The sequence below is a fragment of the Papio anubis genome, chromosome 19 (genome assembly GCF_008728515.1).
Source record: "Papio anubis isolate 15944 chromosome 19, Panubis1.0, whole genome shotgun sequence".
NCBI classification, from domain to species: domain Eukaryota; kingdom Metazoa; phylum Chordata; class Mammalia; order Primates; family Cercopithecidae; genus Papio; species Papio anubis.
This window is the reverse complement of record NC_044994.1, coordinates 50,665,674-50,689,497: the sequence shown is the minus strand read 5'-3', so window position 1 is coordinate 50,689,497 and position 23,824 is coordinate 50,665,674. Positions and strand designations below refer to the sequence as shown.

Sequence of the window (23,824 nt, the reverse complement as noted above, 5' to 3'; positions counted from 1 at the left end):
CCCATGGCACCGGCCTGGACAGCAGAACTTCAACTGCTTGTAAAAAGCATACAGCTTATACAGCACCTTCACTTAGCACCCTCCCCCCAGCAACCTGCACGTGGCAACCCTCATTTCTTTAGTGACTGCTGTCAGCTATGTCTGCCATAAGGGTCACTCTCAGGGTGTGCTGAAGTTACCGCTGTTAGATGCTTCTCCCATCCAACCTGGAGCATTACTCCTATGGGAAGATGTGGTCCCAGTGACAACCCAGGTTACCAGGAAGAAGCCTCCTTGAGCCAGGTCTCCTATGCCAGGGGACCCAGCGGTGAAGGAGAAGAGGGAGTATCTTCAAGGTGGCTTCCCCTGCAGTTGGCCAAACACTTAAAGGAATGCAGAATTTAAGCTCTGAGCAGTCAGGACCTCCCTGCATAGTGCACAGAACATTACAGGCACAGGCCAGGCGCGGTGGCTCACGCCTGTAATCCCAGCACTTTGGGAGGCTGAGGTGGGCGGATCACTTGAGGTCAGGAGTTTGAGACCAGCCTGGGCAACATGATGAAACCCCATCTCTGCTAAAAATGCAAAAATTAGCTGGGTCTGGTGGCAGGCACCTGTAGTCCCAGCAGCTTCAGAGGCTGAGACAGGAGAATTTCTTGAACCCGGGAGGTGGAGGCTGCAGTGAGTCGAGATTGTACCACTGCACTCCAGCCTGGAAGACAGAGCAAGACTCCATTTCAAAAAAAAAAAAAAAAAAAAAAAAGTATCAATGCCTAGGTCACCAGAGAGAGCTGCAGGAACTGTCCTAACAGCCCTGAGAATAAATCTTAATGTCTGCAACTGCAAAGAAAATAAACTTTAACATCATCTCAACTGACACTTTTTCTCCCTAAGTGCCTCCCTCATTTTCTGTCTCACTGAAAACATGCATGGTTTTTGTTAATATTTGTAACATTAAAAGATGTTAAAGGAAAGGAAGGCCTTTATTACAAAATGAGCAGACACATTCCCCACCCCATTTTCCTCTGTGGGTATGTTCAGCACCCCCTACTCTGTTTTCAGTTCTTTGCTGCGCATATCCACTTAGGCAATCTGCCCAGGTTTCTTGCACCAAGACTTAATGGACTCTTTCCCCTGCCCCTGGTAGAATTTTTATCAAAAACAAAACTCAAGCATCCAGAGAGAAAGTCACCCAACCATGCATTTTAAAAAATTTAAATTAAAAATTGCTGCTGCTGTGGTTCTCTGAGGGTCACGATCATCAGTCTGAAAAACAAGGCTACTTATAAGCATCTACAAAGTTAGCGATAGAGAAGGGATGACAATACAAGGAAAAAAAAGTGTGAAAGACCTCTCTCGCCTCTTCTGAGTCTCTTCCACATCACAGATTGTTCCACTAACTCTTTTGTAATACTACAATCTCCTACAATCTCAGAACCCTATAAAAGGGGAAATTTCTTTTTATTCCAAAGCCAAATACAAATACTTTTGAGATGAACCTTAGCTGTTCCCATAAATAGCATGGATATAGACAACTATTTATATAACAATATTTTTCTACAAGAGGAATTCCTTTCTTAGGCCAAGGCAGGAGGATCGCTTGAGGCCTTGAGGAGTTCAAGACCAGCCTGGGCAATACAGTAAGATCCCTGTATCTACAAAAAAAAAAAAAGGTTAAAAAAATATCTAGGCATGGTTGCATGCACCTGTTGTCCTAGCTATCTGGGAGTCTAAAGTGGGAAGGTTGCCTGAGACCAGGAGTTCAAGGCTGTAGTGAGCTACAGCTGCACCACTGCACTCCAGCCTTAATTAGCAGAGAGACCCTGCTAATTAATTCATAGATAGATAAATTCTTTTCTTAAAGAAACCTGGAAGAGTGAAGTTCTGATTCATAAACATTTAAAACAAAAAATGAATCCCAAACATTCGTCTATGGGACCATATTGAAATGAATACAGTACTCTTCATTTGAAGAATTTAATTTTTCCCACTACCAGTTAATTATTCCTTTTCAGTGACTAGCATTTTATTTGAACGATTCTACAAGTTTAAGAAATTCTCTGACAGAAAAGAAAGAAATAACGGGGAAATAAAGTTTAACACTATGTATTATCTACTTTAAAACCAGCTATACTTAAAAGTAAAATCATTCTCTCCTCTGCATCAGTGTCACTATTTGAGACTGGCTTAAATACCTGCTGAAACACAGAAAATGTGAATTAACGATGTCCTCTGAAAAAGAACTCCAATCGACTATTCAATGTGTGTATCATTTTATTTGTCTAGAACAAAAATGCACCTGACAATATGGCCACCAGAGGGTGCTGTAACCCCCGCAATACACCTCGATAGAGCCAGAGCAGGAAGAGGCCTTCAGGTGACGGAGGCTGCACACCTACCCTCGAATGAACTGACATGGGCAGAGCCCCTCTGGGGGAGGCTTTCCTTAAACATAAAGGCATCAGCGCTAAGTTTAATGTAGGGAGGACAGAAAAGTAATGTCATGAGCACTCATAGAGGACTTTTATATTATTAAAATTCAGAACCTGCATGTTTTAAAGAATGTCTTAAACCTACAGAATAAAACAAATAAGAAAATTAATGAAATGCGAGGGTAATGAAAATAGAGGCCTGAATAAGTCACCTGGAGAACAAGCACAAAAGGAGGAGAGATTCAGCCAAGGGGTGGGGTGGCCAAGCCAAGGAGGGGCAGAAGAACGGGCGCTTGAGTCGGCCAAGCACAGAAAGGGGGTAGGGAGCAGTCCTCAGCTCAGTGCCCCTGGCCTGATGTGGGACTACAGCAGGATGTACAGGACACGGTTCTGGCCTTGGGCGCTGAAGGCCTGTCGGGGAGAATCTTAGCGCCATGTGTTAAGTGCCACCACAGAGACCTGCACAGAGCCAAGAACTCTGCACCCAGGTCACACACACAGATCAGCAGCACCCACCTGAGAAAGGACGAGAGCAAGGCAGTTGTACAAAGGGGGAGAAGGGAGCAGTTCTGGGCACCGGCAAGGCACAGAGGAGGAGGAGCACACGGCGGCTCAGAGAGGGATGCATTGCAGGGTGTCACAAAGACGCCTGTGGCCCCGTTCACCCAGGGCAATGCACAATCACTGAAGTGTTTGCCCGGGCAGGAACACGGTCTGTCTGTGTCTTAGAGATAGAATTCTATACCTAGGCAGAGGGATAGAGAGAACAGGGCAGATATGGACACTGCTTGAGGAGTCCTCTACACCAGCGGTCCCCAACCTTTTTGGCACCAGGGACTGGTTTTGTGGAAGACAATTTTTCTCCAGGCTGGTTTGGGGGTTGGGGGAGTGGGGTGGATGGTTTGGAGATGATTCAAGGGCATTACATTTATGGTATTTTATTTCTATTATTATTACATTGTAATAGATAATGAAATTATACAACTCATCATAATACAGAATCAGTGGGAGCCTGAGCTTGTTTTCCTGCAACTAGATAGTCCCATCTGGGGGTGATGGGAGACAGTGACAGATCATCAGGCATGAGATTCTCATAAGGAGCATGCAACCGAGATCCCTCACATGAGAAGCTCCACAATAGGGTTCATGCTCCTACGAGAATGTAATGCCAGTGGCTGATCCGACAGGAAGCGGAGCTCACCCAGCAATGTGAATGATGGGGAGCGGCTGTAAACACAGAGGAAGCTTCACCTGCCCTCCCATGGCTCACCTCCTGTTGTGCGGCCCACCTCCTAACACACCACAGGAGTTGGAGATCCCTGCTCTACACAAACACCGAAAGCCAGACACAGCGGCCGGAAGGATGAGAGAGTAAAGGACGACTCTTGGGTCCGTAGCTTGGATGCCAGTACAGATGGCGAGGCCACTGCGGAGACAGATGATTCCAGAGAAAGAACAGTTTCTGATATTTTGACATTCCAAGCCAAGAAACTATGTAAGGACGAACAAAAGATGCAGAATTATATGGCCCCTCTATCTAGTGGATGAAGTCTTCTTTCAAGAACATGATGGTTTGACTACATATGTAATAAAAAGAGAAGATGAAATCACACTCCAGAGAGCCAGTACACCACCCTGGAAGAAAAATATTTGAGAATGTCTCTTTTGTTTTCCAGAGTTGCGAAATAACGTTTAAAATCACCTAACCAAGTTAAAATCACTGTTCTCCATGAACTCCCACATGATTCGAGTCAGTGTCAGAGAGAGAGAATGCTTTGAGACAATATACAACCAATACTATCATTTTCCTACTAGGAAAAAAACCAAAACTGTGATAAAGCTGTAAGACTAGCCTAGTTTGGTTTTTCTATCAGCCACTCCCAAATTTGAAACGCAGTATTTCTTTCAAATGTTTCTCTACTTTCTTACTATGAATGCCTAGTTTTAAGCATCTAGAAGTCACAGAAGCTTAAAATAATGATCAGTCAGTTCTTCAACAGGAGACACACAATAACGTGCCTATAACAATGAAGGATAAAAATGCGAACAACCCTTGAAGTGTATTTACTACACATTCCTATGCCAGAAGGAATGTTAGCACACATTCATTAAGAATCCAGGCATATTTTCTATCCCTTGTGTTGATATTATACAGTAGGAATGCCAATCCTTTTAATAATTTACGGAGGAGTTACACATTGCAGATTCCTTACTAAACATTACTTACACTAAGGTCATAAGTCTAATGAATATTCCGTAGGGAAAATGGGCAATATTTTAACTGCAATACACTAATTTAAATTATGTCTGCATCTGCTTGTATGCATTTAATTCATCATTATCTTTCATGTATTTATAACATAAAGCAGTGAGAGTATTTTCTCTAAGGCAAAAACATTTTACAACTGCATTCATTTTTAGACCTTAAAATTTACAGTAGATATCCAAAAGCTTCATATGCTGTATTTTAAGCATGTTGCCCTTGAATGGAAAAGAAAATAAATAAAAAGCTACTGCACTATCTAGGAACCCCATTCCCTGGCCCAGGAAGTCAATACTAGCAGAATTAGTCTGTCATTGACCAACCAGAAGCTCTATGAAAGAGTTTAATCTGGAAGTCATGACAAAATAACACTGACACTCCCAGTTCTAAATATATGTTGTAAAAAATCAATGGCTTACAACATCAGAGGCTGGCAAGCTGCAGCCCACGGACCATCAGCTCACAGACAGGCCCATTGGTTTATATATTGCCCAAGGCTGCTTTAGTGCTATGTCAGAGACCATAAGTCCTGCAAAGCCTCGACCACTTAGTATCTGACTTTTTATAGGAAAATAAATAAAAAGGCTTGCTAGGCCCTGATTTAGATAACTACCTACAGCATGTAGGAAAGGTTTTATTTACCATTTAAGAATTTGCCAGTTCACTTAACTTATAAACAACCTTTAAAATCTTAGCTTCCAGGCTTCTCCTCCAAATAGAATTATTCAATAATTTTATAAAGTCGATGACAATGTTTCTTAGAAAATGAAGTAATACAACATAGGTGATACATATCTGAGAAAGACAACGGTCTGGAGATCCAAAGATGTTTCCCAAATGGATTCAAGACTGTGCATTTTTAAAAGCATGACTTTCGGTTAGAAGGGACATTGTTACCTTCAATAACGCAGATGCATAGTAGGTCCCAAGATCACCAGCCTCACGGCCTCCCCAAGGCTGCACCCACTGAGGATGGGGTGGAGAGCCAGTCCTCACTGTCTACAATGGGGAGAACCATTAACAGGGTTCCGAGAAACGAGTCCCTTCCTCCTGGGGTGGGGACGCCAGCAGCCGCGCTCCAGCATCCTAATGCACACCTCTCCCTACATAGCACCTTCTGGCTGTGTTCCTGAAGGCTTGGTTGGTAGTTCAATTTTTGTAAAATAAATATTTTCCTCATTGTCTTACACATTCAGAACTGCTTTCATTTCTGACTCATCTCCAGTTGGCAACCTTCCCTTCCTCATACTTTAGCTTCTTATACTCTTTCTACCCTTCCTCCCCACAAGAAAAGGAAAACAGAGGAAGACAGTGAGACAAACAGAATGCATTAAGACAAAGACCCCAGAGTCAGGGCACGGGAGTGAGGGCACAGGCAAAGACAGCGGAGGATAAAGGAGAGGAAGGACTGAGGAGGGGCCGGAGGCTGGGGGAGAGGCGCAGGAAGGTGTCAGGGGCTCAGGACACAATGTCAGGCAGGGGATCCAAACTTCACCAGCCCTAGGACTGGCCTCATATTTTTGGCTCTTTTGGTGCCTTTGTATTTATGTCAAAATGCGACACCAGCACTCCTCAGCAGCTTTTTAATTTTTTAATTTTCTCAGGCTCCACTCTGACCAGATTAACAAAATTTATCAAACATCTACTGCGTCAGACACCTTCTGCTTCCTAAAAAACACATCAGATTCTCTGCCCTACAGACTCAGTGACCCTGGCATCATTCTAGACTGAAGAAAATGAGGGCAGGAAGTCTTATGGTTTTCCTTCCACTCTGACAAAACATTTGGTAAAGCAGAGGTGTCTTTGGTAACAGCAAATATCCATGCATCAGGAGTCAGGGACAAGGTTCCGCAGTAGGAACTCTCACTAGTCTCACAACATCAGAGAATGGTACAGAAAAGTGACCTGTCTGGCTGGGCACAGTGGTTTGCACCTGCAATTCCAGCTCTTTGAGAGGCCAAGGTGGGAGGGTCACTTGAGGTTAGGAGTTTGAGACCCGCCTGGGCAACACAGCAAGACAACATCTCTATAAAAATTTTTAAAAATTAGCTGGGCATGGTAGTGTGCCTGTACTCCCAGCTACTGGGGAGGCTGAGGCAGGAGGACTGCTTAAGCTCAGGAGTTTGAGGTTACAGTGAGCTATGATTGCACCACTGCACTCTAACCTATGCAATAGAGCAAGACTCCTGTCTCTTTTAAAAAAGGGTAGGGGGGAGACAGATGAGGGGGGGAAGGAAGGAAGGAAGGGAGGAAGGGAGGGAGGGAGGGAGGGAGGGAGAAGAAAGGGACAGGGACAGAGAGGGAGAGGGAGGGAGACAGGGAGGGCGGGGAGAGGGAGGGAGAGTGAGGGAGAGGGAGGGAGAGTGAGGGAGAGGGAGAGAGAGGGAGAGAGAGGGAGTAAGAGAGAGAGAGAGAGAGTGTCTAGTCTGCCCTTTTATTTACCAAAACTGGAGTGGGAGAGAGAAAAGCTTATGTGGAAATGTTTGTAAACTGATGATATATTCCCTGCATGCTCACTTAGTGTATACTGAACATGGCACAGTCTTTGCTCAGTGATTCCAGATCATTAGAAAGATCCATTATTGTGGCACTGGCTATATGAGCACAGCAAGCCTCTCGCAGAATGGAGACTTGCCAGCCCTGTGCATTTACCCATCTGCCATTTCCAATGCTTCCCTCTGGGAAACCTGGTGGGCTGGGTGGTGTGGAGGCTAGGATTGACATATTTTTAAAGGATGCTGCATGCATTCATGCAAAGACTAGGAGGTAAACACAAAAATGTAAACAGTTGTGTGGTTGTTAGGGAATAAAGAGGTTTTTATCTATATTTGAGGGAGAGAGTTACTATCCTTTAATGTCATTTCCGTTTGCGGGGTGGAAGGACTACAACTAGAACAAACAGCCTAAGAGGTAGATCCTCTGGGGCTTTCACAGGAGTAAATGAACAAGCTATTTGGTGCAGGGATTTTAAGACAAACACTTTTTGGCCCAAGGGCCATTAGTGTTGCTGTTGTGATTCTCAGCAATGCCCTAGACAGCAAAGGCTGCTCAGCAAGGCCTCCGGAGGGAAATGTAGCTCTCTGCAAAGAGCCTGCTGATCACAGACAGTCTGCACAGAGTAAGGTGCTGCTCCTCAATGGGGGAGGAAGAGGAGAAGTCAGCTCTAAATACTAACGAAGAAACAGCGCAGAGGACAAGTCCAAATGCTGGCCTGTACCTCGAGGGACCTCATGGCCATGTGTCAGCAAGGAACACCAGCTGCATGAAAACAACAGGAGGTGTGCGGTCCCTGGTCGCCAAAAGGGCGCAGCCCCACCTAATGGGTGTGCCCAGCACACACCTCTAGCCATGCAGACTCATGCAGATGCAGGCCCAGTGTGGCTAGATTGCCAAGACCTTTGTATTATAATACAAACCTGGATTTGTATTATAATATGGGATCTCCCAAATGTTGGCTCAGGATTTGTAGTTTTTTGTTTTAGTGTTCCACAGGCCAAATAAACACATGTGTGGATTCAGCCTGGTCCACAGGGACCAACTGTCTGCAAACTTTGGTGTGATCTCTGATCCTGAAGGGCTTACAGTTGAGCAAAGGGACTTCAACGTATGTTCAGCCTCTTTCCAAGGTTTCTCCATCAGGAAAAGGAGGAGATTTACTTTGTACAATGTTTTCAAAGAAGGGCAAAGAAAGAAAAAAACAAAATTTTCAATCCTTTGGAAGTAAAGTAAATCAATATTTAAAATTTGCATGTATATAGTGCCAAAACATCCCCTCCCTCATGACTTGTTGGTCACCTGGGGGGGGGGGGAAATGTTAATTTTTGACAGTGGAGGGATGAGACTGCCCCCACATTAACCCAGGGATCAATTTTAATCACTGATTATGGCAGAACCAGTCATTGTGTCCCTCCAGTTGCACGCAGCCTCACCCATTCCTGCCTCAAATTTGATCAAGCCTTTAGTTCAACTTCTAATATACAGTATGTACAAGAAACACGGGGAAAAGAACGCCTTCACTCATTGATGATGCCACCAGGACACGATGGAATGTGGTAAGTGAAACAACCCCCCTACAAGTCATTGAAGGGCAGGGACTATTGACACTGATAGGAAGCAGCCAAACGCCTCGGCAGATAGGGGCAGGTCCCTGGTGAGACCGCACCTTCGAACCAAAAACAGCCTGAAGGCTGAAAGATTGGACTGCTGGTCCTGGATGAAACCCACGATTCAGAGTAAGAACTTCTGTTCCTGTTTGCCCACCTTTCCTGACTGATTCTTTCTGAATAATGCCTTTTAATGAATCAAATGTTGCCTTTTCCAATACTACCTGTAGCCTGCCCCTCAACTATTCTGAGCCCATAAAAAGCCCTAGGCCCAGCCACATGGGAAGGAGAGAAGCACCTGACTGCAGCCCCTCTCCACCGAGAGCTATTCCATTGCTCAGTAAAATTCCACTCTGCCCTCCTCACCCTTCAATGTCCAGCATATCCTCATTCTTCCTGGGTGCCATGCAAGAACTCAGGAACCACCGAACATGGGTACAAGCTATAACACAGGTGAGCTGGGGCACCCCAGCATGGTAGAGTGAGACCCAGGTAGGATGTTGCTGGCTGGGGGTCCCCAGCTTGAAAAGAGACCAAGAGTAAAAAGCTTTTATCACTATTCTAGCTTAAGAGAGTCTTAATAGACCTACCGATTAAATGCAATACAGAATTCTCAATTGAATTCTGGTTTAAACAGTTCAGCTGTAAAAGGCATTTTAGGGTCAGCTGGGGAAATTCAGATAATGGATCAGGTAATAGAGTCCATTAGGCAATTAGTCTTAATTTTGTGAGAACAGTACTACAGTTATATAGAAATATGTTCTTGTTTTTTAGAGGTTTGGGCTGAAGTATTTAGGGACTAAACGCATGATGTCTGTGATTCACTTTTGAATACTTCAGGGAAAAAAGAGATGGAGCAAATACAGCAAAATGTTAACAACTTAAACCTAGGTAAAGGGGACTGAGGTGAACTGTGTCAAAGAGCTGTCCTTCCACAGTTAGGTCCCCATCACTCTCAATCACTAGGCGGCAGAAGGACTTTCTGCCATGTCCCCCAATACTCTTGAGCCCATGTGTGTTTTAAATTTCAAGTCACCAGCTTCCAAAAGAAAACCTGATAGCAGCCCAAGCAGGTTCAATGCCAATGGCTCATCACACACAATGAAGGAGCTGTGCATGAATGTCTTGCAAACTTCTTCATGAAAGCATGAGATTCTATAGTTGGTTTGTCTCAGCCAACATTGCTAAGTTTTAAGAAAGCAGCTTTAGAGTCTCAAATGCATCCTAGGTAACCTCAAATGAAGCCACTGATCATAATTAAGGAGAAAAAGGGAGGGGAGTTAGATTTTAAAAGTTGCATTAAAAAGACCCTATTTAATGACTGCTCTAAGTCTATGACAAAAGGTTAAATGTCTTCAGCTTACTGAAAAAGAACAGTTTGAAATTTGAAAAGCTATCCTAAGTTTAAAAGAAAAACTTTAAGATCTTACTTAGCCAAATATACCTATTCTAAATCTAACGATAGTTGTTGATTCTCCGATTCAAAAAGCTTACTCAGCTACCATCGAATACAATGGCCAGCTCTTTAAATCTGCTAACACAAAAAGGTGCCACCCCCAAAAATGAAATCTCAGGGTTTTGGAGGAACCCTAATAGTCATCTAGTCCCACTCAATTCTCGAACTTTTATCCATAAGAAGAGTATTGATCTATCACTGAGCATAGCATCAGAAGTCACAGAAATCTGAACCTCACGGGTCCCATCATTCCCTATACCCTTGTTTCATCTTGGGCTGATGATAACCGCTCAATTTTCTTACGTATCAAATGGAAATCCCCTCTTCACAAAATTTAGGTAGAATCTGATGACATTACATTGGGTTCCAAACACGTTGCCAGCCAATCTGTGAGTGCTCGAGTAACAGCCTCTAACTAACTTCTATCAAGAAGTTAGGCCCTGGCTCAATACCTAGTTCCACAACTTACTAAACCTTTCTTGCCTCCATTTCTTGAACTGCAAAAGGAAAAGAACAATAGTGCCTGTGCATAGGACTTTGCTTGGAGGACACAATGAACTCACATGTAAATAGTTCAAACCACACCTGGCACAGAGCAAGTGCTCAAGAAACACGAGCTGCTGAAACTCACCACCTCCCTTCCTTACACGCATGTTAAGAAAGCATGACTCGCCTACCCTAACTGCACACTTCACCATGGCAAAACACCAAGGACTTGTCCCGCCCCCCACAGAGTGTCTAAAAGACATCCAGAAGAGTCAGTGGTCTGCCGAGCCTGAGGTTCCTGCTGCTGTTTTGGCCTCTGTTTCCTGGATCTGCCTTGGTTCCTGACCCTGTCGGCGGCTGCCTGGTGCCTGCCTCGCCACCTGTACCTCTCCTCTACAGAAGGATGGCCAAGGCACTCCATGGTGCCTGTGTCCTCCCTAACCCATCACTCGTGTCCTTGGCTCTGTCCTGACCCCTAAGGTGCAGAGCCATGACCTTCTGTGCCCAATCCCAGCCGGGCCTCATGTATCCCCAAGTAGAAGTTTCTGGGACCTACCACAAGAAGAGAGTGTGCTCCTGCAGAGTATAAAGTAGTCATTCTGCACAAACATCAGCATCAAATGGAGACCGTTCCCTGCCTGCCACCCCACTGACTCCCCCAGATTCTTTTCTCTGAGCCCAGTCTTGAGCTTGCTTCCCTTAACCTCCTCTCTCTATGCTCACTTTTCATCCAACACCTAGGCAGGCATCCTGTGCTGGTCCACAAAGAGCCTTTGTGAGAATGAGAAATAAGCACCTCTCCTGGATGCTTAGGAGAGACGCCTGAAGAGCCAATGATACCTCCATGACAATGAGAAAAGAGTACCCCTTCCTCCAGGCTGGCCATCAGGTGCCACAGCACACCATATTGTGTTCCACTTAATGAATTCAAGGCAATTTATCAGGCGACTGTCATGTGCCAAGATTTCTGGACCTGCAAACAGCAGTAAGACAGGGCTGGAGCCTCCGAGCCTCCCAAGTCCGCTAAGACAAGGGGCCGTAGGAGGAGGGAACTTGTAGACCTGCTACAGCCCCGGGAGCAGCAGTGTTCTGTCCTCTTGGGCTGTGTGATGGGGGGGGCAGCAGTGTTCTGTCCTCTTGGGCTGGGCTGATAGGGGGGAGCAGTGTTCTGTCCTCTTGGGCTGGGCTGATGGGGGGAGCAGGGACCTCAGCAGGAGTGTTGCCACCCAAACTGGGCCCTGACAGATGAGAGGGCAGCTGCCAGAAAGGATGTGAACAGATGCCAGGCAGAGGGGAAAACACAGGCAAAGGCAAAAGGCAGTGACTTCATGGCACATTTAGTGAATGTGAGTTTCCAGTGAAGGGGTAGGAAAGGGAGGGAAGGAGAGACGGAGGAGGAACAGGCCCACTTCATGCAATCTTTTGGTAAATACTTCCTGAGGACCTGTTATGTGCTATAATAGGTCCCGGAAAATAAAAATAAATTAAAAAATTAGAATCCTAGTTATCAGAAGAGGAAAATCTAATTTCAGGAGAAAGAAACAATTCTAAGTATAAAACAACAAGTCAACCTCACTGATAGAACTATGCACAGCATCTCCCAGGCGCCATGGGCACCCCAGAGACAGGGAGAGGTCTGCTGGGGGACACAGCGGCAGCCTGTGTGACGGAGGAGATGAGGACCCAGCTGGTGAACATAGGATGAGCCACTGGAGGAGTCACCGGATAGGGGTGAGGTTAGCGCAGGGTACATCCCTGGGAAAGGGGACAGCGGAAACAGGATGCAGGCACACAACGGTGAGCTGTGGCCATCCCACATGGGCTTGTTCTGAGCAGGGTTTTACTTCTCTTTTGATGTCTTAGTGGCATTTTACGTGAGGCTTGCTTTTTTAAAAGGTGCTTTTTCTTTTTCTTAGCATTTTTTTAAAAGCTGTTTTGGGGAGAAAAAAAAAATCACATTCCATTTTTTTTCCCCATGGTATGGATAATAAAGGCTGGATGTCTCTGACCTAGGGTGACCGTAGTCTCAATTTACATCTTATGCCCTGACGTCCCATTCAATGTCGCATTCATTCCAGACAAAAGCGTTTCAGTTTAGATGACAGATTATATGACTGCCCTTTTTTGTCCTCAAGGTACAGTCCAAAGGGAAGCATCTTTCTCTGCCATTGCCGTTTCCCACATAGGCCAACTGCTCAGACGTTCAAGTGGAGTCACAGCTCAGTTATCCAATCCGCTCTGAACAAAGGCTCCTTTAATAAAGTGAGACTTGGCTGGAAGGAGCTAAAAATGATCTTGGATCCTAAGCACTGGACTGGGGCAGAGAGGGCTGAAAAGGACAAGGGCATTTCAGGCACAGGGCTCTCAAGGGTGAAGGGACCACCTCCAGCTAGGAGGGAGGCCCCGCCCCACACCTAGGGCCCCAGAAACCCCGGCCTCTGAGCTGCAGCTGTAGGCAGCTTCCATCACCACCTCGGAGGGGCAAGGAGAGATGTCATGCTGTCATGCTCCACTCCTCCCACCATCACCCGCCCCTGACCATCCCGCATCCCCAAACATCACATTCTGCCCCTCAACCACCACTCCTTCCCAACTTCAGGCCAAGTGACCCAGGGAACCTCCCTTGGAAACAAAGGAGTTGGAGTCCCAGAGATGCAAATCCCTGATTTTAAACACATCAGTGTCTACAGGATTTGTACCACTTTAAAGGCTCTGAAATGCCTCTCATGAAAATGCCCTTCCTCTTCCACCCATTATCCTGTCTGTAGCAAGGGCTCCAATGCCTACCTGGCCTTTTTGGTGCAGAGGGAGAATGAGGTGCCTGATCAGGCACAGAGGTGGGGGGAATACTCAGAGAAGAGACTTGGAGAAAAGGCCTGCCAGTGGCCCAGGGCTCTGAAGGAGATGGTGGATGCCAGAGAGGACACTACCAAACCTCTACCCTGTGACTGCTACCTTAAAACACGACAGAGCTGCCACCAACAGAAGTCAATTTGGGATTCTTCCCCACATGCCAGTTACAAAGAAACTGTTATCCTTGTTGTACACTAATATACGGTGGCATGAGTCGGTTTAAGGGATTTGCCCAAGATAGCACGGAGGGAGAATGCAGGTCATCTGGCAAAACTTTAAGGCAATAAGCAGTGCCACTCCAGAAGGATATGTCAAGATAGCATTAACCCAACTGTCACCTCACAATTCCATCTCAGACTCTCAGATGAACTACAGCACTTCAAAGGAGGAAGGAAAGCAGGGATGTGTGTGCCTACTTATCAATCTAAGAAAATGAAGACCAGACCAGGGTTCAGAGTTTCTGATGCGTTTTCTGGCACTTGGTCCACTTGGCCACAATATTATTTATCTTTCTAATTAACATCATAAATATCCCTTTCCACCATGTCCCTTAGAAATGACCCGACCTGTTAGTATCTAAACAGTAAAAATTTAAGGTTCATATTTGCTCTTCTAAGATTTGGAACCTAATTCCACTACAAATTCAACATTAAATCTACCTAACTGTCTTAGAAACACAATGTGAATCAATTTTGTTTTTTTTTTTTTTAATGAAAAGGTTTGGATAAAACAAAATAAAAACCCAATCAAGCTTAAAAAGAAATCACCAAAATTTTCTAAATCCAACTTCCTCCGTCAACACTCTAAATTTCATTGGAAAGAGTGAGAATACATATTTTTAACATAAGAGCACAATCCACTACCAGTCAGCATGCAAATGCTTACATTTTTAACAGATAATTTTTGTTTTGTTTTCCTTGGTGCTCTATATGTTAAGTAGTAGGAGAAAGATATTAAAAAGATGTCTGTCCCCAGTACATTTCTAATCTAGTAATAGAGGCAAGTGAAAGAAATACTAGAAACCACCAGGTAATGCATCTGCAAATGCTAAGATGACACTGCACCTACTATAGCAGCTAAGAAGGATTAGGAGAGGAAAGACACACAGGCTTTGATATAGGAATACCAAATTTTCTTTCTTGAAATTTTCTGGAAAGGCTTCACAGAAAGGCAGGGCATAAGGTGGGCTTTGGTAGATAGCAAATTTTTGAGTTTCAGGAAACAGTATTTAGCTGGGTAAGAACAGCCCAGACTCATGGAAACAGTTGAAAGTGTTGCTTTGAAAGGGAAGAGAAGGGAAGCAGGGATGCTTCTGCCCATGCCCAGAGACCTGGCTTATCCTTGCATGAATGCAGGCACATGGTGAGCCACTCAGTGTGACTTCACGGTCAAGCGAGAGAGCACCTTCAGGTAGGATTTGCTTCCCTCTGACATTACCACCAGCACAGGCTGATGTCACTGTCCCCGTGCATAAGGTTCCTTGTGACACCACTCAGAGACCTAAGCCTCCGTTAGTCACTTGAGGCACTTCTAAGTACCACAGGTTTTTAGAAGATTTCACTGACATTTGCAACAATTTTTTTTCTAATTTCTTTTGGTGCCATTCTAGTAACTTATCAATTGCTTTAATAGACAAAACTCAATCATGCATGATCTATCACAGATGAGAAAATAGAGGTGCGCTTACTAACGGCAGCAAAAGGCTTCTGTGGGGGTGTGCAGGATGGAACAACTAGCTAGCTAGAAAGGGGTTTTGTTGTTTTTTTTTTTTTTCCTGAGACAGAGTCTCACTCTGTTGCCCGGGCTGGAGTGCAATGGCACGATCTGGGCTCACTGCAAGCTCTGCCTCCCGGATTCATGCCACTCTCCTGCCTCAGCCTCCTGAGTAGCTGGGACTACAGGCACCCACCACCATGCCCGGCCATTTTTTTGTATTTTTAGTAGAGACAGGGTTTCACCATGTCAGCTAGGATGGTCTCAATCGCTTGACCTCATGATCCGCCCACCTCGGCCTCCCAAAGTGCTAGCAATTACAGGCGTGAGCCACCGCACTCGGCCAGAAAGGGGCCTCTTTATAGAGGGTCTGCAGTGTCAGGCAGGAGCACTGATATCTAGGGGTCACCAAGGGCCACAGCACAAGGGACTGACAGGGAGAATCCAGCGGCTGGAACTCTCCTCACCAGTCACCTCCCTTCATTGTTAAACCCCACAGTATTTTCAGGCCACCGTGCCACAAAGGAAAACGTACTGGGTAGAGGCAGGAGGAGTGTTCCCATCAGTCCTCAAACATCACTGGCCCATGTGACCTACACAGGTGGTTTAACCTTTCTGCATTTCAGCTTTGTCAACCATAAAATGGAACAGTGGACTAGAACATCACTCATGTCCATTCTAGCTCTAAAGTTCAAAAGATCTTTGGTCTCCAAAATCTGGTTAAATTCTAGTACCAGGTGGCTTCACCCTCACCCTGCTCTCAGTCCAATAGCTTCATGCAACACATCACTGAGAGCCAACAGGAACAAAAGGGCTGATTTAAAGATACAGGAATATCAGGTGCAATACTGAAAATAAAAAAGCCGAAACACACAGAAAGATCTGGCTGCTTCCCTGCTGGTGCTTCTAGAAATGCCACAGAAATCACCACATTCGCCCCAAATCACCAAGTCTCTTAATTCAGATTATACATGTCAAGAATATCCAGTTCTCCTAGAAACAAAATGACACTTTCACGTTTCCCTAAGTTAGAAATATTTTTAAAGTATTAAAATAAGCACAGCCACAGTCCCAAACTGTATTAACAAGACAACACCAGAAGCTAATCTCACGAAATTAGCCCATGTGAAAAACAAGTCTGTTAACTACTGTTGTGATGCTAAGTCCAGAAGCCCTGTGCAAAAGACCAGCATCACTTACTAAATCAGAATCCCGGCAGGTGGGGCCCAGCCAACTTTGCCTTAAGAAGTCCTCCAGGTGATTCTGATGCGTGTCTGAATTTGAAAACTGCTTGTCGTTTTTTAGAAATCCACAGAAATAAAAACAAAGCCAACGTACCTGGCTCCAAAGATGTCCTTTTTGGCGAGATCAATTCCAGAAACAACTTTTACTCTGAGAATCCGGGACTCTCCCTGTGAGAAGGAGAACAAAAAAAGAGGTTGAAAAACTGATCTTCAATGAATCACTCTCTCGTCCAATATTAAAGTCATTGATTTCTACTGTCCAGTATTGGGATACAGAACAAGTCAATTCAATGTAAGCAATTATTCCTTACACTGAAGTTCAAAAAGCAATATTCCAGCTCTAAAAGTCGATGACTCTAGACTAAACTTACAGCATCCAAGTTAATTAAGCACAAGTTTAATTCAAAGTAGGTCATTAAGATCGATTACTCCTGCCATTTCAAGTTAGGTTTTCCAGCTGTACCAAGAACACAATCACACATGTAAAACCGTCTAGATAAATGTCCAAGTGCCACAAGTTTGCATAAATATAACAATTCCTCCTCTGAAGTTGACATATTTGTATGTGACCTGCAATAGAAAGGAATTTAATGTGGTAAAACATTTCAAAATTATAGTGCTTTTAAAGTGTTGGCATCAACAAGCAAAAATAACTCCTCAGTTCCAGTAAAAAGAAATAAAAACCATTCTAAATGAAAACCACCCCAAAGTGTCTTGAAAATCAATCAACTGTTCATTTGTTCATTTATTCATTATTTCATCATTTATTCCAATATTTCCTAAGAAGCTCTTATGCCCGGGGCCTTGAAATACAGACATGAATATGCTCCAGGCTCTACTGAAGGCAACAAGCAGCCCAGCAGTACAGGACCCTATGACAGCTTAGAGAACTAGTTAAGGGCTATGACATTTAGGACAGGTGAGATGGCTTAGGAGAAGGCGGTAGGCAGAAGTCCAGGATAACTCAGGTTTCCAGTTTGGATCATGAACTGTCAACATAAATTGAAATAGAGGACTGTGTCCAAGGTGTCTGTGAAGCAATCGGATGGAAAACATGTATCACTAAATGGGGAGAAACATCTGGTCTGAGTTAGACACTCAGCAGTTATCAGTGTAGAGTTGGCAGTTATAAGCAAGGTCTGAGGAAACCTAGCCTAAGAATGAGAATGAAAAAATGGCTCGGGGCTGGGTGCGGTGGCTCATGCCTGTAATCCCAGCACTTTGGGAAGCTGAGGCAGGCGGATCACAAGGCCAGGAGTTCAAGATCAGCCTGACCAACATGGTGAAACCCTGTCTCTAATAAAATACAAAATTTAGCCAGGCATGGTGGCATGCGCCTGTAATCTCAGCTACTCGGGAGGCTGAGGCAGGAGAATTGCTTGAACCTGGGAGGCAGAGGATGCAGTGAGCCGAGATCACATCACTGTACTCCAGCCTGGGTGACAGAGTGAGACTCAAAAAAAAAAAAAAAAAAAAAAAAAAAGGCTCAGGATGGAGTCCCCAAGAACACAATAGCTGACAGAGCAAGAAAGAAGTAATATGGAATTCATCTACCCTACATGTTTAGTCAAGACATAAGCGAGGGCAAGAAAACCTCAATGATTATATAATGTTGAAGAGAACAATGGCAGGGCAAAAATAAAACATGGAGGGTATAGGATGGTGGATCTTTGTCAATTAGCTGCATAGATTGAACATGTATCCATGCAATGGACACACATCCTTGAGATACTTCACACTCCAGGAGTCTTCTATTCACCTAACCATACATCCAACCACAAATCCCCAACACAAGACTGCCCATGTGGCAAGCACAGTGTCCTCATAATACGGTAAAGAACATGAATATGGTAAAGATGACATTCTCAACTCATTTGTGCCAATGTTCTTTCAAACATGGCCTGCTTTCAAGGTTGGCAGGACTGAATGTGTTTGCCAGTCTTCATGAGAGGATTAAGGGATATAAAGTAATACCAGGCAAGTCAGGGATAACTAAAACAATACCCTACTATAGCAAAGGGTGTCCCAAAGTGCTTACAGAAGCATCAGGGGTTAGCTGTTCTTCCCTGTTCCCTGAAATGCTGCAGGGACTGCTCTGCCCATCTCTGGAACACTCACAGGCTGGGAGTCAGGGTTCTTTCTTTAGCACAGGATGTTATGTAGGCCAAGGCTCTTTTCTGGTTCTCACAACAAGTTGTACCCTGCTGCTAATCATCTGATGCCTCCATGGTCTGCCCAGCTCAAATGATGTCACTGCTAGAGTATTTTTTACACATGCTTCAAAATCTGAAGTACCTATAGTACCAGCTACTCGGGGAGGGGCTGAAGCAGGAGGATCACTTGAGTCCAGGAGCTCAAGGCTGCAATGCGCTATGATCATGCCTGTGGATAGCTGCTGCAGTCTAGCCTGGGCAACACAGCATCACCCTATTTCTTTTTCTTTTTTTTTCTTTTTTTTTTTTTGAGACAGAGTCTCACTCTATCACCCAGGCTGGAGTGCAGTGGCTGGATCTCAGCTCACTGTAACCTCCGGCTCCCAGGTTCAAGCGATTCTTCTGCTTCAGCCTCCCGAGTAGCTGAGATTACAGGCGCACGCCACCACGCCCGGCTAATTTTTGTATTTTTAGTAGAAATGGGGTTTCCCCATGTTGCCCAGGCTGGTCTTGAACTCCTGACCTCAGGTGATCCGCTCACCTCAGCCTCCCAAAGTGCTGGGATTACAGGCGTGAGCCACTGCGCCCGACAGCAACACCCCATTTCTAAAAAATGTTAATGCATAGAGAACCTGTAATGACATTTCTTTATTCCACAAGTATTTACTGAGTACCCATCACGTGCCACACACATTATCTGGAGATTGAGATGTAAACAAGACAGAGTTCCTGCCTCAAGCAACCCACCATCTAGTAGGCGGAACACAGACTAAAAATACGTAATGCAAACAGCAAGCGAGGTAATTTCTGATGCTGGCAAGTACTCCAAAGACAGTATGACAGTTATACAAAAGCAACTGAGTAGAGGGAGAGGGAAAAAGTAACTGGGGAGAGGAACATTTACAGCTGAGTGATCAGGAAAGGCTTCTTTGGCGAAAAGACACCAGAGCTGAAGCCCGAAGGAAGAAGGCCGAGTGGTGTGGCGGGGCTGGGAATTGCAGGAAGGGCTGACAGCAAGCCCTGTGTGACGGGGCTAAGCTGGTGAAGGATGGCAGAGTCCATGTAGGGCACCGTGGGACCTGGTGGGGTCAAGGACCACAGAGGCCAGCCTCAGGAGCGGGTGGACATTGTCTCGACCACTGTGGGAGGAAGCACTGTAAAGTTTTAAGCAGGCGAGTGACAAAATGTAGCTTCAGTCTTTGAAAGAACCACTGTGGCTGCTGTGAGGGAACAGGGTAGAAGGAGGGAGAACAATTGGGCAGAGATTCTGGCAAGAACTTTTAATAGGTTACAAATGGAGAGGTGAGCAGATTCATCATATAAAAATGTGCCTGAAATAAGGTTTTTTTTAAAAAAAAAAAGTTTCAAAATGGTTTATACAATTGAGTTACAAACATGCTAGTTGTTCCACAGAAAAGGGTCCCTTTTCTACCTGGACACGCAACTTGACTACATTTCCCAGCCTTCCTTGCAGTTAAGTGCAGTCATGTGACTAAGTTCTGGCCAATGGAACGTGGCCAAAAGTGATGAGGCCTCTTCCAAACTGGCCCCATAAGCCCCTCCCATTCAGCAGCCTTCATTCTCATCAATGTCTCTCCGTGAAATGGGGAAGATCTTGGAGATAAAGAAGCAAAAACCATATGAAGGGAGTAGAGCCAAGCACCCCCCACCTGCTGACCCTCCCCAGAAACGAGCTGGAGATAAGACTTTTTCTGTTTTTTCCCATCCAAAACCAAAAGTTGTTATAGCAGTCGACCCTCGAGTACAATGTAATCTCATTTTTTAAAAAATGTCAATGATATAGCTGCATAGAAAAAGACCTGGAAAGGTTGATGTTAGTAGTAATTACCTCTGGAAAATGAATCATTTCTTTGGGCTTATTTGGAATTTTTTCCTTTTGAATCATTAAATATTTTTGTTTAGAAACCAGACTTTTGTTTGAAAAAAAAAAAAAAAGGAAATATTAAGGAAAACAAAAGAAAAATTTTAACTTCACCATTAACAACACCATCCAGGCTTGATTTTGTCATAAGAAAAACAAACCTGCCGGGTGCGGTGGCTCATGCCTGTAATCCCAGCACTTTGGGAGGCCAAGACGGGTGGATTACTTGAGGTCAGGAGTTCAAGACCAGCTTGACCAATATGGTGAAAACCCTGTCTTTACAAAATTCCAGCTACTCAGGAGGCTGAGGCAGGAGAATCACTTGAACCAGGGAGGCGGAGGTTGCAGTGAGCCAAGACTGCACCATTGCACTCCAGCCTGGGCAACAGAGTGAGACCCTGTCTCAAAGAAAAAAGAAAGAAAGAAAGATAAACAACCCTATGAGTTATTTTTTAGGTGACTCACAAAGGTACAGAGCTGCAAATATGAAAGACGTGAAGGGGTTCTCTTATGTAACATGTAGGCAACAGCTGGGAGGTGGCCTTTACTGAGCAATCACTGTTTACAAGCACCTGTTGCAGGAAATTTTACTCCTCTCTGAAGCATTACTCTATAAAAACAGTTTACACATGCATTTTAGAGACACAGCAAAAATGTCTTATCTTTGTTTCCTCAAAATGACAAGCTTAAACACAGATAAGCAGCCATCGTCATTCTGTTAGGAAGCACATGACAAGGTGTGTAACCAAATCATCAGATGCAGTGGCCCCAGGCTGAGCCATTGTATTTTCTGAAGCATTTTATTACTTTCATAAAATCTATGTGATATTTTGAACCCTGTTTATGACTCCAGTAGAATTAAATATTTAGCTAAGGTGGCTTTGCTTAGACAATGAAAATATTATTCATACACTGTACAATGAAGAGAAGAAACAGCAGAGTAGAAACTAGGCTGAAGAGAACTTTCAGTGTCTCTTCCTGTTATTAATCTATTGTTCTGCATTGTTATTGTGTAACGGGTGATTCTATAAGCTTTACATATGTTTTTCTTTTATACTGAATTTTCTAATCCTTCATCAAGACACAAAACCAGATAAGGTGCCTAAGCCATAAGTGACAGCAGCACACGAATAAATAGTGTCCAAACTGAGAAACAGGTGGTAACCTGAAGATTCAGTTGCAAGAGCGTCATCTGGAAATTCAGCAGGCCTACTCATATAAACTGTGCATAAGCAGTTACTAGATTCCCACGGCCACCCACAAAGCCTATAAAATACATAACCCATCAACAGTGCTCTTGTGGTAAAATAAATTTCAAGTTCCAACTCAAAACTCAAGATACTGGAATTTACCATTTCTCCTATGACTTTGTCTTAAGGAGGTAACTTGTTATCCTTTATCCTTATTTTCCACAATGGCAGGTACTCTCCTAAAAAGTACTCTCCTAAAAAGATGATATCTGAGCTGGGAAATAGTGTTCTTCCTGCACAGGGAGCCACTGTGACCTCAGGATCACTTACACCAGCTGTCCAAGTGGACAGTAAGTTCTAAGTCAGGGACTTCCACAGTTCGGTCACTCTTACCTAAATTAATTCATGTATTTACCTTCCATATTCTAAAGTACTTTTCTAGTTCTAGCTATTACCCATCACACTTGCAGGCTTAGGGTAAGCACTCTCTGGATTAAAACAGATGACCAACATTTTTTTGGACCACATAAATATGTAAGTTATATATACATTGCTTAAATTCAGTTGCTTTAAAAAATAACTAAGCCAGCATACGGACCGTGCCCATCGTGTGCTTGCTACACAGCAGCCACAGTAGCTCTTTCCATTCCTACCTGCTCTTGCCGCAGTCCTTAGACAGGATCCTATTTCATGCATTTTTAAGACTACTCTTTTTAGAGTAGTTTTAGGGTCACAGCAAAATCAAACAGAAGGCACAGAGATTTCCTACGTACCCCCTACCACAACACACAGCCTCCCCCATGATCAACATCCTGCACCAGAGTAGTACCCCTGTTACAATTCACACATCAAAATCACCCAAAGCCCATCGTTTACCTTAGAGCTCACTCCCGGTGTTGTACACTCCGTTAGTTTGGACAAATGTATAATGACATATATCCACCATTATAGTATCATACAGAGTATTTCCACTGTCCTAAAAATCCTCGATGCTCTGCCTACTCATCCCTCCCCTGCCTGCATTTAAAAAAACCAAAACCAAAAACACACACTGTCCTATCACCTCCCCACCCCACACGCCTTCCTGTCACTTCCAACTCTTGCCAGGTTGCAACCTCTTCACCTTCTCCCTCCTCACACCAACGCCTGCCCACTACACCTTTCCCTCTCTTCAGGTTGGGTCCCACAACCTTGTATTGCTGCCACCTCCTCCTAAAATCCCTGAGTTCTCCACATTGACCATCTAATTACACACTCAACAAAAATGCAGAATGATACTATGTTCAATGTACTGTGCCAGCAAAAAGGAGGGCCACAAAACTGAACTAGACACATTCTCTCTCTCTCAGGGGCTTACAGTCAATGGCAGAGGCGAGGTGTGTGCACAGTTCCCTCTTACAGCGGTGGAACAGAGGCATAAGACGTGAGTGGTGAGAACAAAGACCTAGAGTGGAAATGAAAGCAGCCCACCAGGACTGCACGTCCAGTTCAAACTCAGATGACACCGACAGAGGCAAACAGCCCTAACTCACCGGACTACTCACTGGCATCTCTGATCGCCACTGGTAGCCCAACACATAATACGCGGTCAAGTTTCAGTCCTACAATGCGGTCAACAAGCAGACGCCCCAAGGATATGAGTTTCTGAAAAGACTGCGGGATTCTGTGCAACCTAAATCTCTCAACTCCTACTAGGTAGTGGCTGCTATTATGCCAAGTAGAAAAAGGGTTAATAAATGGGAAAAAATACAGGGATAGACTTCTAGAGCAGAACTCTAATTTAAACGCTCAAGGGTGACTCTACCTTCAGGAAATGATGCTGTGTGGTTATGAAACAGGTCCACACATTCTCAGTATTTCTTTCATGAGGTGGGTCATTTCCCATGGGTATCTGATTTAGTGACTCCTTTCTAATAAAATATGGAAGAGGTGACAGTGTGTGACTTTGGAGATTAGGTCATAAAGACATCAGGCTTCCTCCTCTCTTTTGTATCATTCACTCTGGGGAACGCCGGCTGCTGCTATGATGTGCAGACACTCAGTCAGCCCCATGGAGAAATCTCTGTGATA

The 23,824-nt window shown here is 44.5% G+C and overlaps 1 protein-coding gene across 7 annotated transcripts in view; it reads right to left on the bottom strand.

Annotated features, from left to right (window-relative positions):
- Window positions 1-23,824, bottom strand: part of NEDD4L (NEDD4 like E3 ubiquitin protein ligase) — a 365,913-nt gene that overhangs the window by 221,462 nt on the left and 120,627 nt on the right. For all 7 annotated transcript variants that reach the window (XM_017951786.3, XM_017951788.3, XM_017951784.3 and 4 more), the window contains exon 2: window positions 16,624-16,697. In XM_017951786.3, coding sequence (XP_017807275.1) covers window positions 16,624-16,697 — 74 coding nt within the window. The remainder of the gene's footprint in view (window positions 1-16,623; window positions 16,698-23,824) is intronic.